Source organism: Lissotriton vulgaris, chromosome 6 (assembly GCF_964263255.1).
Source record: "Lissotriton vulgaris chromosome 6, aLisVul1.2, whole genome shotgun sequence".
NCBI lineage: Eukaryota > Metazoa > Chordata > Amphibia > Caudata > Salamandridae > Lissotriton > Lissotriton vulgaris.
Genome location: NC_141694.1, coordinates 27,762,660 through 27,785,454, shown reverse-complemented (window position 1 = coordinate 27,785,454; position 22,795 = coordinate 27,762,660). Strand labels below are relative to the sequence as shown.

The following is a 22,795-nucleotide window of genomic DNA, read 5'->3' as shown; positions in this document are numbered from 1 at the left end:
GGCTTTGTGAACACCCGTAGAATCCAACAGGAAGAAAACAAATATCTGAAATCTATCCTGAGGGCACCACCCAGTACCGCTGGATTCATAGCACATAGGGAGTTAGGGAGGCCATACTTGGTTGGCCTGGTAAAACTTAGGCCAATTGTGGCCTGGTTAAAAATATGGGTTAATCCAGATGCGCATCTCAGCAGAGAAATTCTATTGGACTGCCTGGATAGGGCTAAATGTATGCGCATTCCATGGCTCAAATACGTAAAGAACACCCTTGAGGAATTAGGTCTTGGAAACCTCTTCACGAACCCTGCAACAATTTTAGCCCAGCATAAGAAACAAGTAGGGGAAATTTTCCTAGAGCGGAAAAGCCAATGCAGAGCTGAGGCTGAAGGAGCTAAAAAGACTGAGGGCCCATAACCTGGTGAAGAGCGTGGAGGGTATGGAGCCTTATCTGTACCTCATGCACAACGCACAGGATAGATTTCTAATGTGCTGTTTCAGACTGAATTTACTTCCATTTATGTTGGCTTCACCAGCAGGTTTCACCACATCAATTGAGCAGAAGGGACCCTGCGGCTGCGACAACAGGTCTCCGCAGGACTCCCTTCACCTTGTTTTGCTTTGTCCCTATTTTTCTATGCCCAGGCGCAGATTTCTTGTAAATATTTTTAAAAAAGCCCAACAGGAACATGCCAGGGATGCATTAGTCTTTTTGCAAAACGCCTCTGACCCCCTAACTTTGTGCTGTATTATGAATTTTATTAAGGTTGCGGTCCGATTAAGGCTAACAAGGGGAGAGGAATGAATTGTTTTGGATTTTCTATTTTAAAATTGTGGACCTGTATGTCGGTATTTCCATTTGTATCAACTCTGTGTATAAGGATCTTGATTAATGTTTAATGACTTTTTATCTATGTATATATATATATATGTGTGCTTTTATGGTGTTTTTTAATCACCGAATAAAGATTCTTTGAATTGAATTGAATAGTAGTTCCGCACCCTCCTTGTACTGATCTGGTAGGGGTTGCAACAGTGTCTCAAAGGTATCATAATGGGACCTGTCATATCTGGCTAAGAGTGCCTGAGTGTTGGCAATGCGCCAGATGTTAGCTGCTTGCGCGGCCACCCTTTTTCCTGAAGTTTCTAGTACTTTCGACTCCTTGTCGGGAGGGGGAGCATCACCTGTAGTCTGTGAGTTTGCTCTCTTACGTGCATTAGAAACAACTAATGAGTCCAATGGCAACTGTCCTCTTATATGGAGTAGGGTCCACAGGTGCCGGTCTATATTTCTTTTCAATGCTTGGGTTTAATACCCTTGCCCTGGTGGTTTCCTTAAAAATGTCACCAGCATGCTTAAGGACCCCTTTTAGCATGGGCAGAGTCTTGACTGTTCTTTCTGAAGTGGAAAAGGTGTCGACCAGAAAGTCTTCCTCAACAGGGTCAGCATGTAGTTGCAAGTCATGGTTACTTGCCTCTCTTTCAATAAGGGCGTTAAAGGCAGTAGTGTCCTCAGTAGGAGATGTTTTTACACTGTATACATGTGTGTCAGGGGCAGTCTGCGGATCCCTTGAGTCAGCCTGGTCTGCCCATGGTTGGTTTTGATCATCGGGATCAGTGTCCACATAAGTGTCATCCTCATTTTCGTCATCCCCTGCATCCACATCTGAGTATGTGGGTGAAAAAGACTGAGGTTCTTGTCCATAGGATTGGAGAGGTTCCACAATAACTGTCGATGTGGTTGAATCCCTCTTCTTCTTTAAGGGAATCTTATATGACTCCATGGGTGTTTCTGGTATTATTTTCCTTTTATATATGGACAGTCTACCAGTCTCCGAGTCGATGAACTGCCTCGACTCCTGTTCTTCAGGCTCCTCTGTAGCCTCTATTCCCATTGACACTTTTTTAATGGCTCCGATACCTGTTTTTGGTTCGAACATCTTCGGTCGCACTGATGGTGGCAACCCGAATTTGATTGGTGTCGATGCGGTCTGAATGTTTCCGACCAACTTTGGTGTTGGGGCCTTCTTCGGCCCGACCGTTGTAGCCTTTTCTCTGATGCGTTGGAGTGACTCAGACACCTCTTTGGCTACGAATGGGCTCGGCTGCGTCGACTCGACAGGGTCCTTGGAGCCAGTCTTTGTCTTGTCCGCAGGCCTTGACCGAGGATCGAAGCCTTCTTTTGGTTCAAGCCTTTTGTGTGTGTCGACTTCCTTCGGTGCCGGCTTCGTCGGTTCAACAGCCTTGACTTTGGTCTTCGGTGCCCCAACCTTCGGCTCAATGACCTTTTTGAGGTTCTCAGCATCGACGGCCTTTTTCTGTTTCTTCGGCTCCGAGAGGTTTGAGGCCTTGGAACCGACCAGAGTCAGCTGTACTTTTGGTTTCAGTTTTGGCAGTGATGCTTTCGGTTTCGTTTTCTTTGGATCGACCGATGGCGGTTTTGATACCAATGGCTCTTTATATATGTTCGAAGTCGGGCCTTTATGCGGGGCTGTAGAACGAGTCTGTAGATCTCGGGTAAGGCCTTGTGGCGATCCCTCGACCTGAGCCTTATTGAGTGCTTCATCGTCGGCCCCCGTATAGCCGGTTGGGCCTAGCTCCTCGCCTGAGCTATCTTCTACGGCCCCAAGGGCCTCTGCGTGGTCTCCTACCTCATTGACGACGTTTTCGTCTTCTTCTAATATTTCTCCATCTTCGGCGTCATACTCTGAGTCATGGCCCGAAACCGGATCTGAGTGTTCTTCCTGATCCTCCAGATCAACGACCTCTTCGTCTTCGGTCCCGAAGAGGTTTTCTGGAATAGGCGCTGATCTCTGCGACTCTAATTGAGCCGCGCGTCGAATCCAAAGAGTTTTCTTCGACCTAAACCGGGCACAGGCCATACAGTTGGCTTTGTTGTGATCCGGGGACAGGCACTTGTTGCACACCGGGTGGACATCGATGTGCGGGTTTTTTGCATTACAAAGTGGACACCTTTTGAATGGGCTTCTTTCCATTGAAGATCGGGTTGAGTGTGGAAATAACCGTCTGATTCCTCGATGTCCCCTCGAAGCAAAGTTATCGGTACCGAACGAAACAATACCGACGCTGTCGAAAGCCTTTTGGCTTTGTAGAAAGTTTTCCTAACTTGAGCTAAGATAGTAATATCCGAACCCAATGGCGGAAAAAAACAATCTGAGGATGGAGAGGATGCCCATGCGCACTGAAGTCCAGGGGAGGAGCCACCTATCTCGTGATACTTCGAAGACTCTTCCAGGACAACAATGTGCAATCATCCGGACCCAACACTAGGCGGCGATCTATGCACAGATATGAATTCAGCAGCCCACATGCCTCGAACACATTTCTTCACATGCTGCTTGAAAGCGGTTACTTGTAGTGATGCTATTACCCGTGGCACTAATGAAACAAACACTACAATGCCTACCATGTACAGCTTTCCACCAAAACCGACTAGAGCTAGCAGGAAAGATGAATAAAATACTCATGCAGTCACTGGCGAGCAAGCACGGAGGTAAGACAATCCATCTTTATCACCAGGTTTCACTTCCATTCTTGCTCAGGACATCTGTCGTCATTCGACATTACCATTACTGTCAAACTGGAAAGTCAAACTGTCTGGGCTGGGTGCAGTTGTATGGACCAGAGCTCTGAGGTATCACAGGGGAGAAGGACATTCCCCTTTGTCACCTTAGACATAAGATTTGCTTTTAGAGGACATGCTTCAGCAGCACAGGCTGTAGGACATATTCCCAATGTGTAAACAGCATTAAAAATCTGTCATTTGGAGCCATTATGAATCAGTCATCCTGAAGTGCTAGCTAAACTAAGTAGGCAACAGACAGATAATCATCCTGAAGTGCTAGCTAAACTAAGTAGGCAACAGACAGATAATCGGGCTGAAGCAAAGTCAGATTTGTCAAAGTTAAAATTAGGCTAATTTTGGAATCATGTTCCCTAACCACATACAAATGCTTACAAGCAATAAATATATCCTTCTTAAAATAATAGAAAAGCATCAAATGTTTATCAGCATGCACTTTCAAACTTTAAGAACAAACATAATAAAAGGAATTGACTTCAAAGTATAATTTGTTCAAAAACAGTGCTGCCAATGCTTAATACAAAACAAGCATTTGCAATGCAATCGGTCTCGCATTTACTAGCGTTTGAGGTATTGGCATTGTAAATGACAATGCCTTTTATTTACTTGAAGCAAATCAATTTTTGAGGGAAATTAAGCTAATGGGTAGAGAGGATGTGAGGTGTAAAACTGTGCCCTGGTACAGAAGAGGAGATGATAGAGAGGGGGGTTGGACTTGGAGGTGAAGAATGAAGGGCAAGGAGGGACATCATCTAGGAAATATATGGTAGCGGGGGTAAATACTGTTCGAGAAGAGAAAGGCTGCTCTTTCTGGAAGACATAAGAGAGGCTTAGCTCTCATGATAGTAGCTTTTCGCTTTACAATGTCTAGCCATGGTGTGTAATCATATTCTACATAAATATTTCATAATTCCACATGCTTACCCAGAATGCCTTGTGTACAGGATGCAAGAGCTCAAGGTCGCAAAGACAGAGGCAGTATGGATGTAGCACGGTGAATGAACACTATCGCAGCACATATAATTCTGTTGGCTTGGAGGGGCCTTTTCCCTAGTGATGCCTTTTTTATTAACACTGTTTATTTTGGGTTTATTGTGCTAATGAATTTAGATTGATTATAAGTACTGCAGTGAGAAATCTTACATGGCGCCCCCCCCCCCCCCCCCCCCGAGACCGTCCCTTTACATGAAAACACAGAGAGCAGCAGTGCAGGCATCATCCATACACACAGGCAAGGAAAAAGCCGGACCCTCCATGTAAACCCCTAATGTATAACGCCAGATCCTACTCAAGCATGAGTTGCATCTAGAGCACGTTGAAAAAGGCCCCTTCCACTGTTTACGGGTTGGCTCACACGGGACACCGAGGCCCCCTAGAATGGCAGGAAATAGGAAATGAGCACGTGTCCAACGTGTGTCATACACTGTAAAGGTTCCAGACGTTCCCTTGGGCCATGTTGCTGCAATGTTATTGTAAAAACAAAATGGTCGATAAAGTGTTAACAGCTGGCGCCGTGTGGGGGGCAAACAAAACTGCTGCAGATCACACCCTACCCTTATTTTGAGTCACTCACTGCGTTAAAGGGCAGAGGCGGGCCAGTTTATCAGGAAAGCAGGAGGTTTACCGCCAGGGCGGTGGCTTTGGATGGCCAGTAGGTTTGGGAGCAAGGCTGGTCACATGCCTGGTTGAGATACAGGACTGGTATAAACTTGTATGAACTGGGCTGACTAAGGGACAGATGTCTATCTGTTTTTAAAAAGGGGGTGCCAATGTGCGGTGTCCTTTACCACCCACCATTGTGCAGGTTCCACAATCGGGGGCAAGCCTTTCTTGCACACATGAGACAAATCAAATGTGTGTGACTGGGATTCACCCACTGTGCTCCGCGGAACGCGTTTGATAAGCGGTGTAGCTGAATGGCCTAAATACAGGCACCCTCCCCATGGTGTGGCAGGAGGCCAAATACCACCTTTCCTTAGGAAGCTAGCTAGACGCCAAAGGTTGATATCTAATGGACTTTAAGTAACGGTTCTTACTTCTAAGCCCTTAAGACTCGGAGGAGACCAGGGAGGAATATGGTGTCACTGTTTCTCAATACCCGCACAACGCCTGGGATTAGGCAGCTGCCACCTACACGCTCTTGTGACCTAGACGTAGCAGCCGCACACCAGGAGTGCTAAGGGCAGTGATCGCGAGAAACAAATGAGAGGAAGGGATGTGGCGTCACGGCCAGAGCTGCCGACTTAGGATTTGGGGAACTAGGTTACAGTCTCGGCGTGGCCTCCGCACCCTGTCATTCTGAGCAGATAAAATAATCACAAGGTGCCTAAAAAATAAATGTGACTTTTTTTAATGTAACTGGTGTTCATGTAAAGGGCTCTCTCCAATACCTTCAGGTCGAGCTCGCGCAACATAAAAAAGTGCAAAAAAGCAGAGTAATGAAAGGTCAACTCACTACCCTGCCTGACAAGAAATTCCATATTGGAATCCAGGCTCTGTGACCCTACCCGATTGCACTCTTTGTTTCCCTGTCCTGAAGGCTTTCGAGAAACCCCTAAGGCTATACCATCATCTAATTGAACAAGCAAAGAAGCCAGCGAATGGTGCAGGCGCGCGCGCCACAGCGAAACATATGGTTTCAATGATCACGCCTGTGTCTGGGCACGATAATTGAAAACATATGCTGCTGAAGCGCGTAACAGACTCCAATAGGCCATGGGCAGAGCAATGCGCCCACCTTTGGCCTATTGCGTGCTCTCTTTGTAAAAAACACGCACGCAAAGCTCAATAGCGTGCCCCAAAAGGAAAAGCACACGCTTGTGCAATTCCTAGACCTGTTATCAAACCCCCTACAAAATGTCTCGCGCTGCGCAGTGCAACGCTAGGCGCGAGACCTAAAACCTACAAAGGAATGCAGTTCTTCCTAAGTTCCAGTCATAAAACAGGTTCTTGGGAGGTAGCAAACACTCCCACATGTTTCATCGCATATTTACAAAATCTGAGTGTTATCGCTTAATGGTTACCCTGTACGGTCTACAGCCAGCGGACCAAGAACCATTTCCAATATTTCTCATCCAACAGGCAGAGAAGGAAAAAATGATGTTCAGTTCCTGGTTCACAGACGCAAAGGAAGCAATGGCCAGATGAATGAGTTTCACCTCCCCACGACTGTTCACACAGCTTCTGGAAAGTTTTTTCTACTGCACTCTGGCTCCACAAAATCCAGGCAGATCTTGCACCTAGCGCCACTCTTAAGTATGAGCTAGCTCGCAGTCCCAGACCTAGTCCAAACAATGAGGCCAGTCTGCTTCTACCATCCCCACTGAGAGCATCTTACAGGTGGGAGATTTGGGGCTTGAATTCCAATGGCTGGCTCCAGGACGGTTCCAGCCCGACAGATTCAAACGGACAATGACCCGACCTCACACGCCCCAACTCATAACAGTCCTGACCAGCAAGAACATCAGCAGTGCTTCGCTTTAGATCATGGCCATCACCATTGTGGGAAAGGAAAACCAAGAAAGAACAGTTTCTAAGCGCATAATGCCTTCTATAGGAAATAAGTCAGTTCATATTGGAGAGGGATGACTGTAGTACTTTGGGGGGAATCAAACAATGATTTAAAAAGCTTATTCTCCCAGTTTCACAGAGATGTTCTATGCAACAATGCCCCCAAATCTCACTCCCAAAACAAGTTGCCAAAAGTGCATGAGCTTTTGTTGGGACGGGAAGTCTCCTGCATGTCTCTGGAGAGAGTGTTTCCCCTGCCTTATGCTGATCTCCAGGCAAGTCACTCAAAAGCTACTGTATAGTTTCTACATCTCTACCTCAGTGAGCATGACAATCATACATGTCCACTGAGGGTCTCCCTGTTTACATGGATTGAGACCCTAGAGCTTGGCTCTGAGGTCGAGGGGGCATGCCTAGTGCACCCCTATTTTTCAGAGAGTGGCTACTGCCCTCTCTATTAAGACTGTGGTAGACTGACAGTGGTGGCAGCAATAAATCTATAGTCAGGAGGGGGTGAGTCACTAGGCACCCCCCTGACCAAGTCTGTGCAGTTTGCCATGCCTGTGGGCCTGTTGCCTTTGTCTGACTGATGTATGTTTGAGAGCCCGTGGGTGTACAGGGGAAAAATTGTGATTTGAGCCAGTGTGAGGAATGCAAGCTGTTCTGCTGGACATCCCAGCTCCCCTGTGCCCCTCCCTTTTTCCTTGGAAAGGCCTGGTGGGCTGGGGCAGACTCTCAGCTCTTATCTGGGTTTAGCTGCACTAACTTTGTGGAGAGGACCCTCCACCACTGGTCAGGGCTTCCTGGGCTGGAGTTAATTAAAATTCCTCTCTAGGGAGTTGCACAGCCTGATACCAGGAAGGGACCTGGTGCATGCTTTACCCATGCATTGAACACGCCGTGAATGGTTTGTGATTAGAGGTGTATTCAGGATGCAAAAGTAGCAGACCCTCTGATTGGATTAGCCTATCAACCAGAGTTGATAAAAGTCTGGCCTGAGTGGTCAGCTGTTGTTCAAAGACTGGTCTATGACGGAAGAGGCGGCCAAGCCAGGCCCTCTGAAGATGGCCAGGTGCGACCCGCAGTGTGATGGCAGGAGATAAGACTCCGTTCACTGCGTCTGGAAGGAAGGTATCAGCAACATTAAGGACCTGCTGTTCGGTGGGGGTTGGGGGAGCCTGCGCTTTGGACCAAGGAAATTACAGACAGCTGCCCAAGGTGTGGAAAGGAAGCTTGCGGCACATCACCCAAGGTGTGGAAAGAACCTTGCGGCACATCAAGAAAAGCTGGTGGAAAGAAGCTTGCAGTAAATGAAGAGAGCCAGAGAGGAGGAAGTTTGATTCTGGTCTTCGAAGGTGATATCAAATCCCCTCTAGGCTTCTACCTTGCGCTGTGGGAGCCTGTACAAGCAGTAACTGGGAATAGAGGCCAGTCAAGCAGGCCCCCATCTGAGGGTATCAGGTGAACTGGCACTCTGTCCAGCCACTACCCTCCTACAGCTAGCCAGTGGCTACTGGACTAGTGGAACTCCAGTAAACTGTGCAAAGACATCAGGCACCTGTGATCAGATCCCTGACACCACTAGAGCGGTGTCCTCACTCACAACGGGAGGGCACTTCTGTTGCGTTGGGTGGGGGTTATGGGGCTGATCACGAACATTTGACTTCACATCATATGCTGAAACTATATCCTTTCAATCCAAGGTTTGGTATCAAGGCTTTAGTGAATGAGAGCAGCCCTGTGTAACATGATCTGTAATATGCAAGTCTTACTGTGTGTTTTCATGTTAACTGTGTTTTTATAGTGCTTGGCGTCTAGGCGCTATAATACTGTTTGGGGTCAGAACTCTGTCCCAGAGTGTTGTAGAGACTTCTGGTTTTCACTGTTTATCCTAGTGTTATGTGTAGTATAGTACTTTTCTTATATAAAAAGTAAAGTATTGACTGGACATTGAGTTTATCAGCTGGTGGTACAGTTTACACTGTATTCTGAACGTCTAACCCCGCCTCACCTCCTTGAGTAAGCCTTGGACTGCTCTGTCTCGCTACCCTGAGAGTGTCAAGTGCTGGAGAGGAGTACTTGGTTATCCAGTTTTGGGTCCACTAGTAGTGAGGCCCCAGGACACCAGAGAGGGAACACTTCAGTTGAAGCGATTGGAGCGCAGTTACCCCCGAGTGCCCTGGAGCCCAGGAAGCCGGATCTAACAGCTTTATAGACTGCTATTACCGGAGACACTGATCTACCTTGAAGACTTTTAGGAAAGTGTCTAACTTCGCCAGATCTCTGTCCCAAAGGAACACTCTAACACACTTAACTATCCATTTCACATTGGAACATCTGACACCCAAACAGCCGAAGGCAGATACACACTTTAGTCTCTGGCTGCTCAAAATAACTTCGTAAGAGAATTAAGCGCCAAATATTTTGTCTTTGCCTGATAACCAACTAGGCCATGGAGATACTACAATAATTCTTAAAGCAGTCCAGTAGGCGTGCGGGAGACTACAGTAAGATGTTTCTGAACAAGAGAGTAAAATCGTTTTGGAACCCAACTAAAGATGCATTGTTGAGCAAAATTGACCATGGTATTAGTAAACAGAACAAATAATGCTGGAACGAAGGCACAGACCTCTCGTACTCCCCAGATGGAAATGATTTTGTGGTTTCATCCTTAGTCCCCCATCTAATTTTGGCAACGATTTCTGTGTTCAGCCAGATGACAATTTAATCAAGTCGGGGGGCATGCCAAGATTTGCGAAAGTAGACCGTATCACGAGGGGTACTGTTGAATGTGCAATTTAAATCCACAAAGTACAAGTTTTCTTTCCTTATGTCACATTATTTCAGTTATAAGACAATCTACATTCGTGGTCTACTGTGCTACTACCCCTACAAAAGAATGCTTGACAGCGGGCAATGACCTTATTTGATGAGATCCATTCTTCAAGGCAGTGTAGAACTAGAAGACCAAAGAATTTGTGTAAATTACCAATGAAAGTAAATCGGTCTGTGTTTTATGGGATCCTTTCTACTTCCCTTCTTATACAGTGGACCAGTTTCTGCACCAAAGCAAGATCGGGCACTACCTACAAATGTTCTATATGCTAATGCCATTATGAATGGTGCTTAATTAGACTGAGACTTACAGGTCCAATTCAGCCCTTCTGTGAGGTAATAGCTTTCTGCACTTCGGCAACCTTAAAGGGCTCCGGTATACATGTCCTGCCAAATCCTGATGAAAGATATTAAAGCCTGTGTCTGCTTAAAGCTGGGATAAGGGGTCACTCGAGTAGAGTATGTCATTCTGGGGCTTCATAAATGTCCTTTGCCCCATGTATGGCAATGCTCTGATATCATTTCTGCAGGAGGCTACCAAGGAGGGCCCAGTCTCATGTGTCTTACCTATACCCCTCCTAACACGCTGCGAATGGGACTTGCGACCTGTGCTTAGCCATAGACATTTCTGTCTTGAATCACACAGATAATTCCTTCAGTCAAGCAGAGACTTCCAAGCACTGTCCACGCTTGAGCCAGGAAAGGAGAGTAAGAACTGCTGTTAGGTACAAGCGTGACATCAGGTTGATTGAGCAAATTCCTTTTCAGTACAGGGGTCCTTCCTGCCTCTCTAGAGGTAAACATCATAGGAGGCCCAGAGTACACAGAGGCTTGATGGACGAGGTGTCCTAGGAAGCTTAGGGGATGACCTGTTCAAGCCAGGGTGGAGTGAGAGAAGATAGTCCTGCATGCCGGAGGAAGGGTCCACCACACGGGAGGTTGGATGCCTTGAGCTATGGGATACCTCTATTGTCACAAAGAATGACCCCAAGAAAGGAATAGGATCACACTGTTCAAGACCGGTTATGGAGATACCATGAAATAGAATTGTTTGTACTATACAAAATCGGACTAGTTTGGTGTGACGAGGGTTGGGAAGAATCACTAACCACCAGTGCCTGGAGCAGCAGTAGATAAGACTTTCCTAAATGCGGCACTAAATAATTCCTATGTGTTTACTTGAGCATTGACGAAAGGTGTATCCAGCCTTTCCATTAAACTTCAAGCCCAGCATTTTCTCCAGGGCTAACTAGGCTAGTCGCCTACTGACCTCATAGGCCAAAGGGGGGTTGAAGTTCTAATAACAATGGCTGTGCCTCGATCCCCACTCCTCCACCAAACACACCCCCTCCCCCTCCCCACCTCTATCCCCAGTGGAACTTTCTTCAGTTGCCCTTTACCTTTGCAGGAAACGACTGGACCAGTTACAACTTGGCATTGCCCCTGCTTGCCACACTGTAGCATCTCTAGAGTGCAGGAGGTTGTGGAACATTCTCAAGATACAGGAGGCCGTTGCCTGATGCACGGCAATCCAGGAGTCTTCCAAACTGCACAATTCTGTTGTGGAGCCAACCTAAAGATGTAAGGAAGATCCAGGAAATGGGAGCCGCTTACTATGGTTCAAAGAACTAGTGAAGAAGATGCTTTAGCTTCGGTCTTCTATGCTTGAAGTGATAAACCATGGAGGATTATTTTCAACCATCTTTTTCCACATGCAGAAGTCGATGAGAGCTTACCGCTTCATTTCAATGCCAACAACTATTGAAGTGCAACTACCCTGTGGCCATTCTGGAAAGCAAATTGGTTTTCACTTCATAGAGATGTCTTTTGATGCTAATTTGCCTTGGGTCTTTCGAAACTATGTTATTGTGGCCAATTGCTGCACATCTATTGAACGTGTTTTGTATGAATAAGGAATTGCTGCTTGGACCAAGCTACCAAGGTGGATTCTGTGACTGATACTGAAAATACATTTACCTCATTGGATCAGAAGGTTTAATTAAACTGTAATTAATGTGAATATTAATCCCTCAGCAAATGTGGACTACACTTTTAAAAGCACTTCCGGGATAGTACTACACCTAGTATTAAAGTTACTACAATTACTGGTACTGCCTGAGCTGTGAGTTGTAATCTTTCCTCGAATGAAAGCATTCCTACTAGTAATAATGGGAGCGCTAGCAACACTCACGCCTGACACTACTACTAGTAATCATAATGGGCCTGTAAATGTTAGTGCGTGCCCTTACACTACTCCTCGTCCTTTCCACATTACCCCCCTTTCATGGTACATGTTGTTACTGATTGGCTGTTATATGTAGGTGACATCAGCTATTTCTCATGCCACGCTTACACTGTGAATGGCTATTAGAACATGCCTCTTCACAGCAGGCTCTGCGCGTGGTCGGCGAGCCGCTTTCTACGGCAAGGGATGCCAATACTGGCATGAGAGGCGCATCTCTGCCCTCTCTGTGGGGCTCAGTAATGTAGGTGCTGTTCCTGTAGATAGTGTAGTGACATCGATCCTGCTCATTGCTCTTTGTCCAAAGATATGGGCTGCGTAAGGGTTTCTAGTCCTTGATCCAGGCCCACTCTGCATGGGCCGTAAAGGGCTGCCATTATGATAATTGCATCCTCAAAGCTGAGAGACCAATGCCACCGAGAGGGGAGGAAGGTTGTAGCACAATCCTGAACCTCATCCTCAAGGCGCACAGGTCGCAGGGCTCCAGCTAACAGCAATGAGACTCCAGGTGACAAACAAATGCAACCAAGAGAATCTGCAAGCCATCACGACGATTCTGGACCCTTGGAGCAAAGTCGAGACACACAACAGCAGGATTAATGAGACAAGCATGGAAAGACAGAGCAGTGAGTAGAAGAAAGATTGGCAGAGAGCGATGAGAGGAAGGAGGGGGAGACGTGGTCAGCGAAAGGCAGAGGCAATGCACCTGGGAGGTGTACAGATCGTCTTGTGTCGGGGGAAAGCAGTAATAAAAACCAATTCTTATGCCATGACAAATGCACTTCAACACCACACTATCCTGAGCACCCCTCCCCCCCTTTACTAGATGATCAAGCTGCATTTTGGAGGGAATGTCCAGATCCAGTCAGATTCACTCATTCCCAAGAGAGTGATGAGCATACCTTGGAAGTGCCAGAGGCTTCCTCGGGGAGCCTCTCCAGCTCCGGCCACCTCTGGCGGATGGTGTCCAGCATCTCTTGGAAGCTCACCATCTTTTTGAAGTTCCATTTGTTGCCTGTCAGAAGATGAAAGAAGAGTCAGTCAGGGGGGACAGTGACTGATGCACACAACTCTAAACCCTGAGGCTGTGTGCATGGAAAATTACACAGACGAGAAGAACACATACTCCACAAGCGAACAAGGTAGAAGCATGCATCTCAAGGGTCACAGATGAGCTGGATTCAAATCAGGTGAAAACAAACAAAGCTAAGAAACAATAAACGGTCTAACTAATGGAATTTCTGAATAATGTCTGCAAGTGATAGAAAATGAATACAAATATGAATATGATGCCAATGGCTGACAGGAAATAGTTCAAAGATGGGTGGTGAGAAGAACTCTTCAATGCAAGTCTGCCCTCTTATTTCAATGAATCAGCAAGCAGACTTATGATGGCTGTCATGCTTTAGGACTGAGGTTTTGGGGATCACATCTGGTCATTTTCTGTGCAGGTGGCGGTGGGGAGCTGGTTTCATAGTCCAGGTCACTGTGCTACAGCACAAGTTACTACTTGTGTAACGATATATCTGTAAGAGACATTAGTTAGTGATAGATTCCTTACCTTAGAATATCCCCAGGCGTCAGACTGGATCCGGAAACTTTTGCGTAGCAGTACCCTTGCGCGTCGGTAGGCGTAGTCTGCGGCTCCGCGTCAGTCGTCGGCGTCGTGATGACGTCGTCGGAGTACTTAGACGCCGCCTCCGCGTGCTGACGTCAGTTCTTAGAAACAGCTTTTCCACGTCAGAAACGCAGAGCAATGCCAAAAACCAACACTGGTGCCATGAAACTAGGGCCCTGAAAGGGGATGACCTTAACCCTAGATATTGGTTCGCAGAACGGGGAGGATGGGTGGGTCGGTAAGGAATCTATCACTAACTAATGTCTCTTACAGATATATTGTTACACAAGTAGTAACTTGTGCATCTGAAAGAGACACGTTAGCGATAGATTCCTTACCTTAGAATAGATACCCCAGCAATACCAACCCCATGGTGGTGGGTCTGCGAACCAATAATCACACCAGAAAGTCCTGGAGGACGGAACGGCCAAAGTAACCAACCCTCCGGACTTGACTGTCCAGGCAATAATGTCGTGCAAACGTGTGCAGCGAGGCCCAGGAGTAACACCCTGGATGCACAAGATGATCCACCTGGAGATGGTCCGCTTGTGCACCGCTTTCCCTTTCTTAGCGCCCGCTGTCGTGTTCTATCTAGGACCCCGATCAATATTGTGACCTTATGCCCCAATACGGCTATAATCGATCCATACCCTTATATTGGCATAAACGATCAGAGCCATATTTCAGAAACTCGCCTCTGCAGCTCATTACAGTATATGACACAGCAGAAGCCACTATCTTAGATTCCTAGATTACACACCGAGTTCTTTCAACAGATAAAACCCCCAGCAACTTGGGAAATCCCCGCTTGCTATGTTTTGATTAGTAATAGAACTCTAATGAGCACTGTAAGAACGACCGGTTATTAGTGACATCTTTATTGACGTCTTATGTCCAAAAACTTACGTCAAACAAGGCACCTTCCAGGTATAAATAATACCAACGTTGCCTTAAGCAAACACAGCGATGGTGGTAGAGAATACAGGAGCCGAAAGCTGTCCCTTGCAGAGCCCAGCAGATGCGAGAAGCCCATGGACGCTGCCCCTCCTCCTTCTTGACGCGCTGAGAAAGACGCTGTCTTTTCTCCTGCTGAGAAAATCCAGCCCGGCGTTTCCAGCCTACCGTTGCGGGTAACTGGGATATCGAGTCCTGAGAGGAGATACAAGACCTCCAACATTCTATTCCACAGGTACAGTGTTGACTAAACCCTTAGAGAGAATTCTTGAAGCAAACCCTTGGCAAAACCAACTTAACTTAAACTGCTACTTACTTACTCCCTTCCAAGTATTAGGCTTAGGTCAGGTACACTGGGGTGGGCGTAGTTAGAAGCACCAGTTGAGGACGTTAGCTAAATGTATATATGAATGTATATATTTTACTCATTTTAACCATTATATGGCTAAGAAACCATATCAATGCTTTTACAGTATTATTTCACAATCCTCCTTTTACCGTACGCACTTTTTATAATAACAAGTCTTGCAATTGTGGCAATTCATTTCTCTTGCATGAGAAGAAAGACTGTTCAATAAATAATACCTTTTTATTGAAAACACCCGTCTCTCTATTCTCTGCATCCTGGTGAAAGTAATTCTTGCACAACTGACTGAGTGAAATAACTGTCTATTGTTTCACACGACTCTAGAGATTGACTCTTATTCTAAGGGAGCAAAGTGGTCATGTTTATGCGGTTGTTGGAAAACTGAATCCCTTCTTGTCTGAGCCAGGGGAGCTGATCACTTCCTATTCAGTCAAGAAAGTTTCCAGTGACCTCTGAGCTAGTTGGTACAAACCCAATTAAGTCTAACAGTCAGTAGAGACCTGGAAGACCGCACTTCTACGTCTACACTGCTGCTTATGTTATTCCAATGCGCAGGGCCTATAGGGAAAATAGGAACTACACTACATGGCGCCCAACATTTGGTAAGGCGATAAAACTAACGCAAGACGTTAGAGTAACTCAGTCGTGCTTTTTCACACAGACCCTTTCTACCGTAAATACTCCAATAGACGTCTGGAGTGGGTGAAAGGTTAAAATCCGCCCGAACTTAGTAGGAAGACATTCCTATGTAAAGCTCTGGTTTATTCAACGTTGAAGGATACAGTGTTCCAAAATATTGTGCACCTAATCTTTGTCTCCTTGAAACCTGATCTGCAACAAAAGACCTTCCTGACAGTAAAATGCCAGGAGAAGGCGCGAACAACGGAACCGTTGAAGCCGCAGTAAATGAGACTCAGCAGGGTCCCGATGAAACAGGAATTAATGAACCGGGTGCGATAATCATCCCGGTCAACATAAGAAAAACTATAACGTTAAAACTTATAGAAAATGGACTGACCACACAAGGTGGCACAGTCGTCTTCGTGATAGAGGCACATGAATATCGGCAAACAGAGGTATTCTATTCTTGGATAAAATTTCCAGCGGCAAACACTGCAACACACGAATTCCACTATTACAAAATAGAGGAACCTCCGGAAGAGTACGCTCCTTTCGAGGAGATTGAAATCCCATTAAAATACCAAGAGCACCTGCTCTGGTTTAAAGGCGCCCTAAAACATAATGATCATATTACCAGGCTCGGTCCACTAGGCAGACCAGGAGCAACGTGGCCGGTTCTAGCCAGCTACACACCACACCCGGACATTGCAAAAATGTCAAAAGAAGAACTTTTAGCACAGCTAAAAACATTAATCAAAATATATAGACAATTAGTCCAATATGTAATGCGGACTGCAACAGTCCAAACAGATGTTAATGTCCCACAGCTGACCCCTCATCAGGGGAACACAAATAAAATAACACCACAGAACATACAATCATGTCTTGGTAAAACACCCATAAAACGGAACAAATTCCTTTCTGGTTAGCGCAGAAAATTACTCAAATAGAGGCAGTATTTCCGAATACTACCCCTATTGAGAAACACAGAATTCTGACCATCTGCCTTCCAATGGGGGTGGCACCACATGTGGAGGACTGTGACACTTGGGGTACAGTCTTTGCTTCCATTTACACAAAAACACATGGTGTTCCATCAATGGCGGTAATACCAGATGTGCTAAAACAGATTCAGAATGAATACGGTCCAGAACCTGCTTTAACTCTTGGTATGAAATTACTGAAAGACTTCAAGCAGGTTTCGGCTATATTACTAGCCAACATAAAAGGAGAAGCAGCATCTGTGGCGATCCGCCAGAAATTGAAGGAAACAGATGTAACAGATCAACCAATTGAGCTTGCCAGAATTATAGAAAAATGTTATGAAGAATTAGGTAGAGACAGCTTGGGTGGGAAACCAGTAAAACCCCAACTACTCGAAAATCCTGAAAAATTATTTATTAAAAATAATTCAAACACTCCTAAAAAGAACTGGGATGGAAATAAACAATCCACTCCCAAGGAAAAAGTTTTCCAGTCCAGAGGAAGGTCTCCTCGACGGAGGGAAAGAACTCCGACTTGAGAACACCAGTCTCCCCAGAGGGAGCCCTCTGAGAAAAGATATAACCTTAGAAATAGGGATAACTTGAAGAAGCCTGATAGATATCAAAGTATTGATACACGTCCCTCTCGATCTTTTTCACAGAAATCGGAAAGAAGAGGACGGTCAGACCGAGGAGAGCACACCAAGTCCAAAGACAAGGAACCTGCTCAAAGTAAAAAATCACAATTTCCAAAGAAGAAGGTAGCCAGTATTAGAGTAATCGAACATGCCGAGAATACTGAGGACACAGCTGAAAAACGGGGAATGGGCACAGACAATGCTAGACAGTGCAGCAGAAATCACCATAGCTCGCAAGATCCTGATGAGTCATCTGGAGACAGTGGACACAAATGAATACATTCAAGTAGAAACTGCCGACACCAGAGTTAGCGAGCCTCATAAGATATACGAAATAACATTGCGTATAGAGGGAGATAAGACTAGGAAAATAAGGGGTCTATTTTGGGACAAATTCTCAAAAGGCTATGACATCCTGTTAGCTGAAAAAGATTGCCCCCCCGAAGTTTGTCAGGGAGTGCCCTCGTGGCGAAGAAATGATTATGCCTGCCTTCTCGAATCACATTCCGATTCACACTAAATATATATATGCAAGGAAATGGGCAGTGGCCCAGGCACCAGCATTATATAAAAACCATGTAGGATGGGATGAGGACTCTCCTCCTCACAAAATCCAGTTAAAAAGTCAACCGACTGCAGAAAGGCAGTATCCAATTAAGCAAGAAGCAAAAAAACAGGTCAGGGAGATTTTAGATCAACTTGAATACCAGGGGGTGATTGAAACATGCACCTCTCAAATGAACAATCCTTAGTTTCCTGTCTCCAAACCGGACGATTCATATCGTCTAGTCTTGGACTACAGACACCTAAACTCATGTTGCAAAACATTTGCAGTACAAAATTCGCATAGTGCTGCACTAATGAATAACATAGTTCGCAATGTCACTGGATCCGAAATGGATACAGTGGGAAAATTATCTTGCTGCAGAAGACGTGAAATACTATTTCGCCCGCACATGAAAAAAACGGAATTATTTAACTTATGAAAAAGAATATCCTCTGCCAATCGAAATTCTTCCTCTACAACAGTACTCCTGTATAATATATACAGACAGATTTGTACAGCACTACAATGTAGAAAATAAATCCTACGATGCAGCCTGTGCGATTGTTAAAGGTCGCTGGTTCTGCGGTAAATTCAGACCGAAAATAACAAAAACTGAATCACTTAGAAAATGTTCGGCTCAGCGAGCTGAAATCAGATCTTTAAAGATGGCGCTTGAAAATGCAGAACGTGAATTCCCGACACTAATCGTGTGCGATTCGCATTTTTGCGTCAACTCCTACAATAATGAGTTGCAGAACTGGATTCAAAATGATTACAAAGATGACACAGGTGCCAAAATCAAGCATAAAATGCTTTGGAAACAGGCAGTTCTTTTACAGAGATTACTACAAAAGACTCACGTGATACACACTCTGAGTCATCAACGTGATGGCGTTCACGTTGCAGGGAATTCATTGGCTAATACAGCCATAGCGGAAGCAACTAAACCGGCTTCCGTAGCCACAAAAAAGCGTTCAGAAAAATATATAGACGGGGAAACCATGCTAGCAGTAAAAACGTCCTTAAAAGGCGACTGTGCAGCATTACCCGTGAACTATCCACTCAATTATGCATACGTAATCTATGCAAACTCCGTTCCTTTTGCTCGAATCCCTGGAGTGGGGGATAGGGTAATTCCAAACACGAACCGGAGAAAGTTATTAATAGCAGACGCACACATGGGTGAAGGTCCAAGGCACAAACAGATGAAGGAATCTCTGACTGAATTACAATCAGTATACTGGTGGCCGGGGATGAGCGTGCAACATCAAATATATGTAAAGAACTGTCCCGACTGCGACAGAGATCGCAGTAATGAACCGGTCCAGTCTGTTGCCCAATTACCGTTTATAGACAGGGTAATGCTGTCTATATGCAAACCAGCGTCCTATTAATTGTTTAAGACTAGATTCACTTAGAAAATGTGGCCCCAGCGCTCGGCTGACGCCAAAACTGTTACAAAAGATCTGCGAGTCTTTATCGGCACATACGCAATTGCCATGTTCCATTCTGACCATGGTCCTGCTTTCAGCTCTCGAGCTTATAAGGAGGCCATGGCCAGTATGGGCGTTGGGTTGCGATACTCTTGTCCATCACACCCTGAGGGGAACAGTGTAGTGGAAAGAAAAAAACGAGACATAAAGCAATCTATAACGGCGAAGGTATTAGGTTCGATCGATGGGTGGGTCAAACATTTAATAAGTGTCCAACTAAGTCTAAATAATTTGCCAAGAAATTTTCTAAAAGGTTTCAGCCCGTACGAACTATTGTTTGGAACTAGAATGCATGTTCAGGACTTCGATAGTCAGGCTTCAGTGGTAAAAGATAAGAATAAAGACTTTGACATCAAAGATCGTTTGGCTGTTTTACAGGACTTGAATGAAACAAGAAAATCCTTAAGCAACATAAAGTTAAAGCAACAGCCAACTACCACTGAAGACACACCACTTGTCCCAGCAAGACCTGTCTGGATTCCAAAGATTGGGGATCTAGTCAGAGAGAAAATAGTGGTGAAGAAGGAATTTGGGCCTTCTTACAGAAAAGCAGTACCAGTCTTGGCAATCAACGGAACAAGATCAGTAGTACTACCGCCTCTTGCTGGTAAAAAGGAGAACCGAGTTATATCAATCGACCTGGTAAAACCACAATCATGTGGCCTATAATCAACATTAGGCCAAGTGGACTCCCAAGAAATAACAGAATACCCAAATTTGCAACAATCCAAGAGGTTCAAACTGAAAGACTAATCCCATTTGATAAACCTGCAGTGCACAGAGAGGGACTATGCAATAATGCCATGGAACTCGTGCCTCTTGAAACACAGATTGAAACAGTTCGTCATGAAACACCAGTCTACAATGATGTGGCATCAGAATGTGCTAACGAAAGAGAAATTGAGAAAACAATTCCAACAATTGACAGAACTGCCTCTGGCTACTTCATCAACTTCGATACCTTTTCTGAAGATCAAAACGACCCTGAAGTGAGACCAGAAACAAAGACTTTTAAAGAAAAAGCAACAGAACTCTTTCATCAAATCAAAGAAGTATATCTAGATGCACCAATGATTGAGCATTGGATTATATCAGGGGTACGTATACTCCTACTAGGCCTAATATTGGTTTTAATTTTAGGAACATTTAGCACAATTCAATGGACACAGCAAGTCAGAACATCAACTTAGTTCTAAAACCCCACAAATCATCCCACGTGAAGAAAAGAGGACTATCATCAGTAAATGTCACAGCCATTCCAATACCCGGCGGGGAAGTATGGGACAAGACTGACTATGAAGTATATGGCCCGGTCGAGATCTTGAAATATCCTCACCAGTTCAAGGTTTCATTAAGTGACTTTGTAAAACCAAGTACATTCTCTGATGATTGGGATTTTGAAAGTATAAATAATATGATGTCAGATTTAGTGTTGTCAGCAAGATTTACAGAACATGATTATTTACAAGGTTCGTCTAATTATGAACAGATGTACTGCTTCTCACATTACTGAGACCATTACTTACATAAATCTGCACAACCTAGAAATGTTTTTAAATATAACCAATGGGAACATTGTGCTACTCCACCTAAAAGTAGTTCGAAAACATTCTATGAGAAATTCCAGTACTTCTCAGGGTTTAACACAAGTGGTGCAGAAACGTTTTATTATAAACTGTTGGATAAAACAGGGTTGAAAACAATGCTGACAAATACTAAATTGATATATTCAGAAGCATTTTATGAAAAAATTATGACATTTGGTTGTGATTTCTGGAAAAACAACATTGAAACAAAAACAATCTGGGGTACAAAAGATTGGCAGGTACAAGGTGTAGAAGCATTATTTCGAGCCTGCATGATCCCAGAGCAAATAATGTTCTTAAATGACACAATTCACCAAACAACCTGTCTTGGCCTAGCTAAGATCAAAGACCTTAACAAACGTCTATTCCAAAGCCAATACCTGATAATGCAACAACAGAAGTTGAAATAGACGTATCTAAAATTTTACATCTAAACAGAACACATCCTGATTGGAAAAAGTGGTTAATCTGGTCTACTGACACGTATAACTGTCAAGATAGATTCCTGAACAAAACACAGGGGTTAACAATGACTAGACCAGACCCTAGATACTCCCAGAGACAACATTCAGGGATAGTAACAACACAGTGTAGGGAAGCTGTGCCTTGAATGGCTAGAATCATCCACACTGGCGGAAATTAAGCAACACTTATCTTTACTTAAAGATGGTGCTGATTTGCGCGATTTCATTCTGGGACCACGCAAACAGCGTCAAAAACGTTTCATAGCGGCAAGTATATATGCGGCTTACAACGAGGCATGGAAAGTAATGCAAATTGAAACAGCTGAAAAAATACGAGAAATTGATTGTATTAATTTGGAAAAATCACTTTCTGTTGTGGACAACGGGTTAATGACTCTGTCCTCCAGAATATATTCACTGGACAGTATTGTATCATCTGCCATCGATATAATAGATAAAAACTTGCTAATGTTACAACATGGCCAGTCGCAATTGCGTTCTATTGTACAGCTAGGCTGGACGCTGCAAAATCTTCGTTCAGGCTATGTGCCATGGCGTTTAATCAACACAACGTCATTGTTTTCCATCTTTAACCTTATTGATAAACAAATCAGCTTGGCACAGAAAGGAGCAGACTATACAATCCTGAGCATCGAAAAACTTGAGAGATTACCATTGACAATGTCAGAAAGACCTGTCATTGAATGGATAATACACGGGATTATCACAATTCCGATAACAACTTTCCAATTTAAAAATTGCCTTGAGTATATACCGACTGGCCAGTATGAACGATTGGGTAAAGGGTACATTAAGTCAGCATGGAAATTACCATATACACACACATGCTATAGTGACAGCAACAAAAATGTATTTCTTAGTGGTGAAAATTGCAAACATTCACTAAGCGGTATACTTTTGTGCCAGGGTATTAATTTACACGGGGCCTGTGAAGGAACTTTAAACAACCTTTCATGCCACCAACATGTCACACCTGCAACACAGATAGAGCCTTTCTTAAAGCAACTTTCTAACGGGAGTTACATTCTAATAACGGATCACAGCTGTTGTGGCTTGATGCCAGGGAAAGCATATCTCGTAAGCGTAACTTCCATGGTCACTTGCTGTATGCAAGCATTGTTTCCAAACGGCCCTGGAGATTCCGAGACGCCGATTTGGCCTCCTTTGAATGTCTCTTCTATACGAATTGATACTTTAAGCAGAATGAAGTCTGTGCTTTTACAGACAACAGTGCCCATAACGTCATCAAAAGAGACGTATGATCTCCAAGTTGCAAGGACAACATCGAAGATACATGACCTTTTATCAACAAATT

The 22,795-nt window shown here is 44.7% G+C and overlaps 1 protein-coding gene across 2 annotated transcripts in view; it reads right to left on the bottom strand.

Annotated features, from left to right (window-relative positions):
• MOCS1 (molybdenum cofactor synthesis 1) overlaps window positions 1–22,795 on the bottom strand; it is a 287,072-nt gene that overhangs the window by 48,577 nt on the left and 215,700 nt on the right. For both annotated transcript variants that reach the window (XM_086925881.1, XM_086925882.1), the window contains exon 7: window positions 13,091–13,203. In XM_086925881.1, the coding sequence (XP_086782007.1) occupies window positions 13,091–13,203 (113 nt within the window). The remainder of the gene's footprint in view (window positions 1–13,090; window positions 13,204–22,795) is intronic.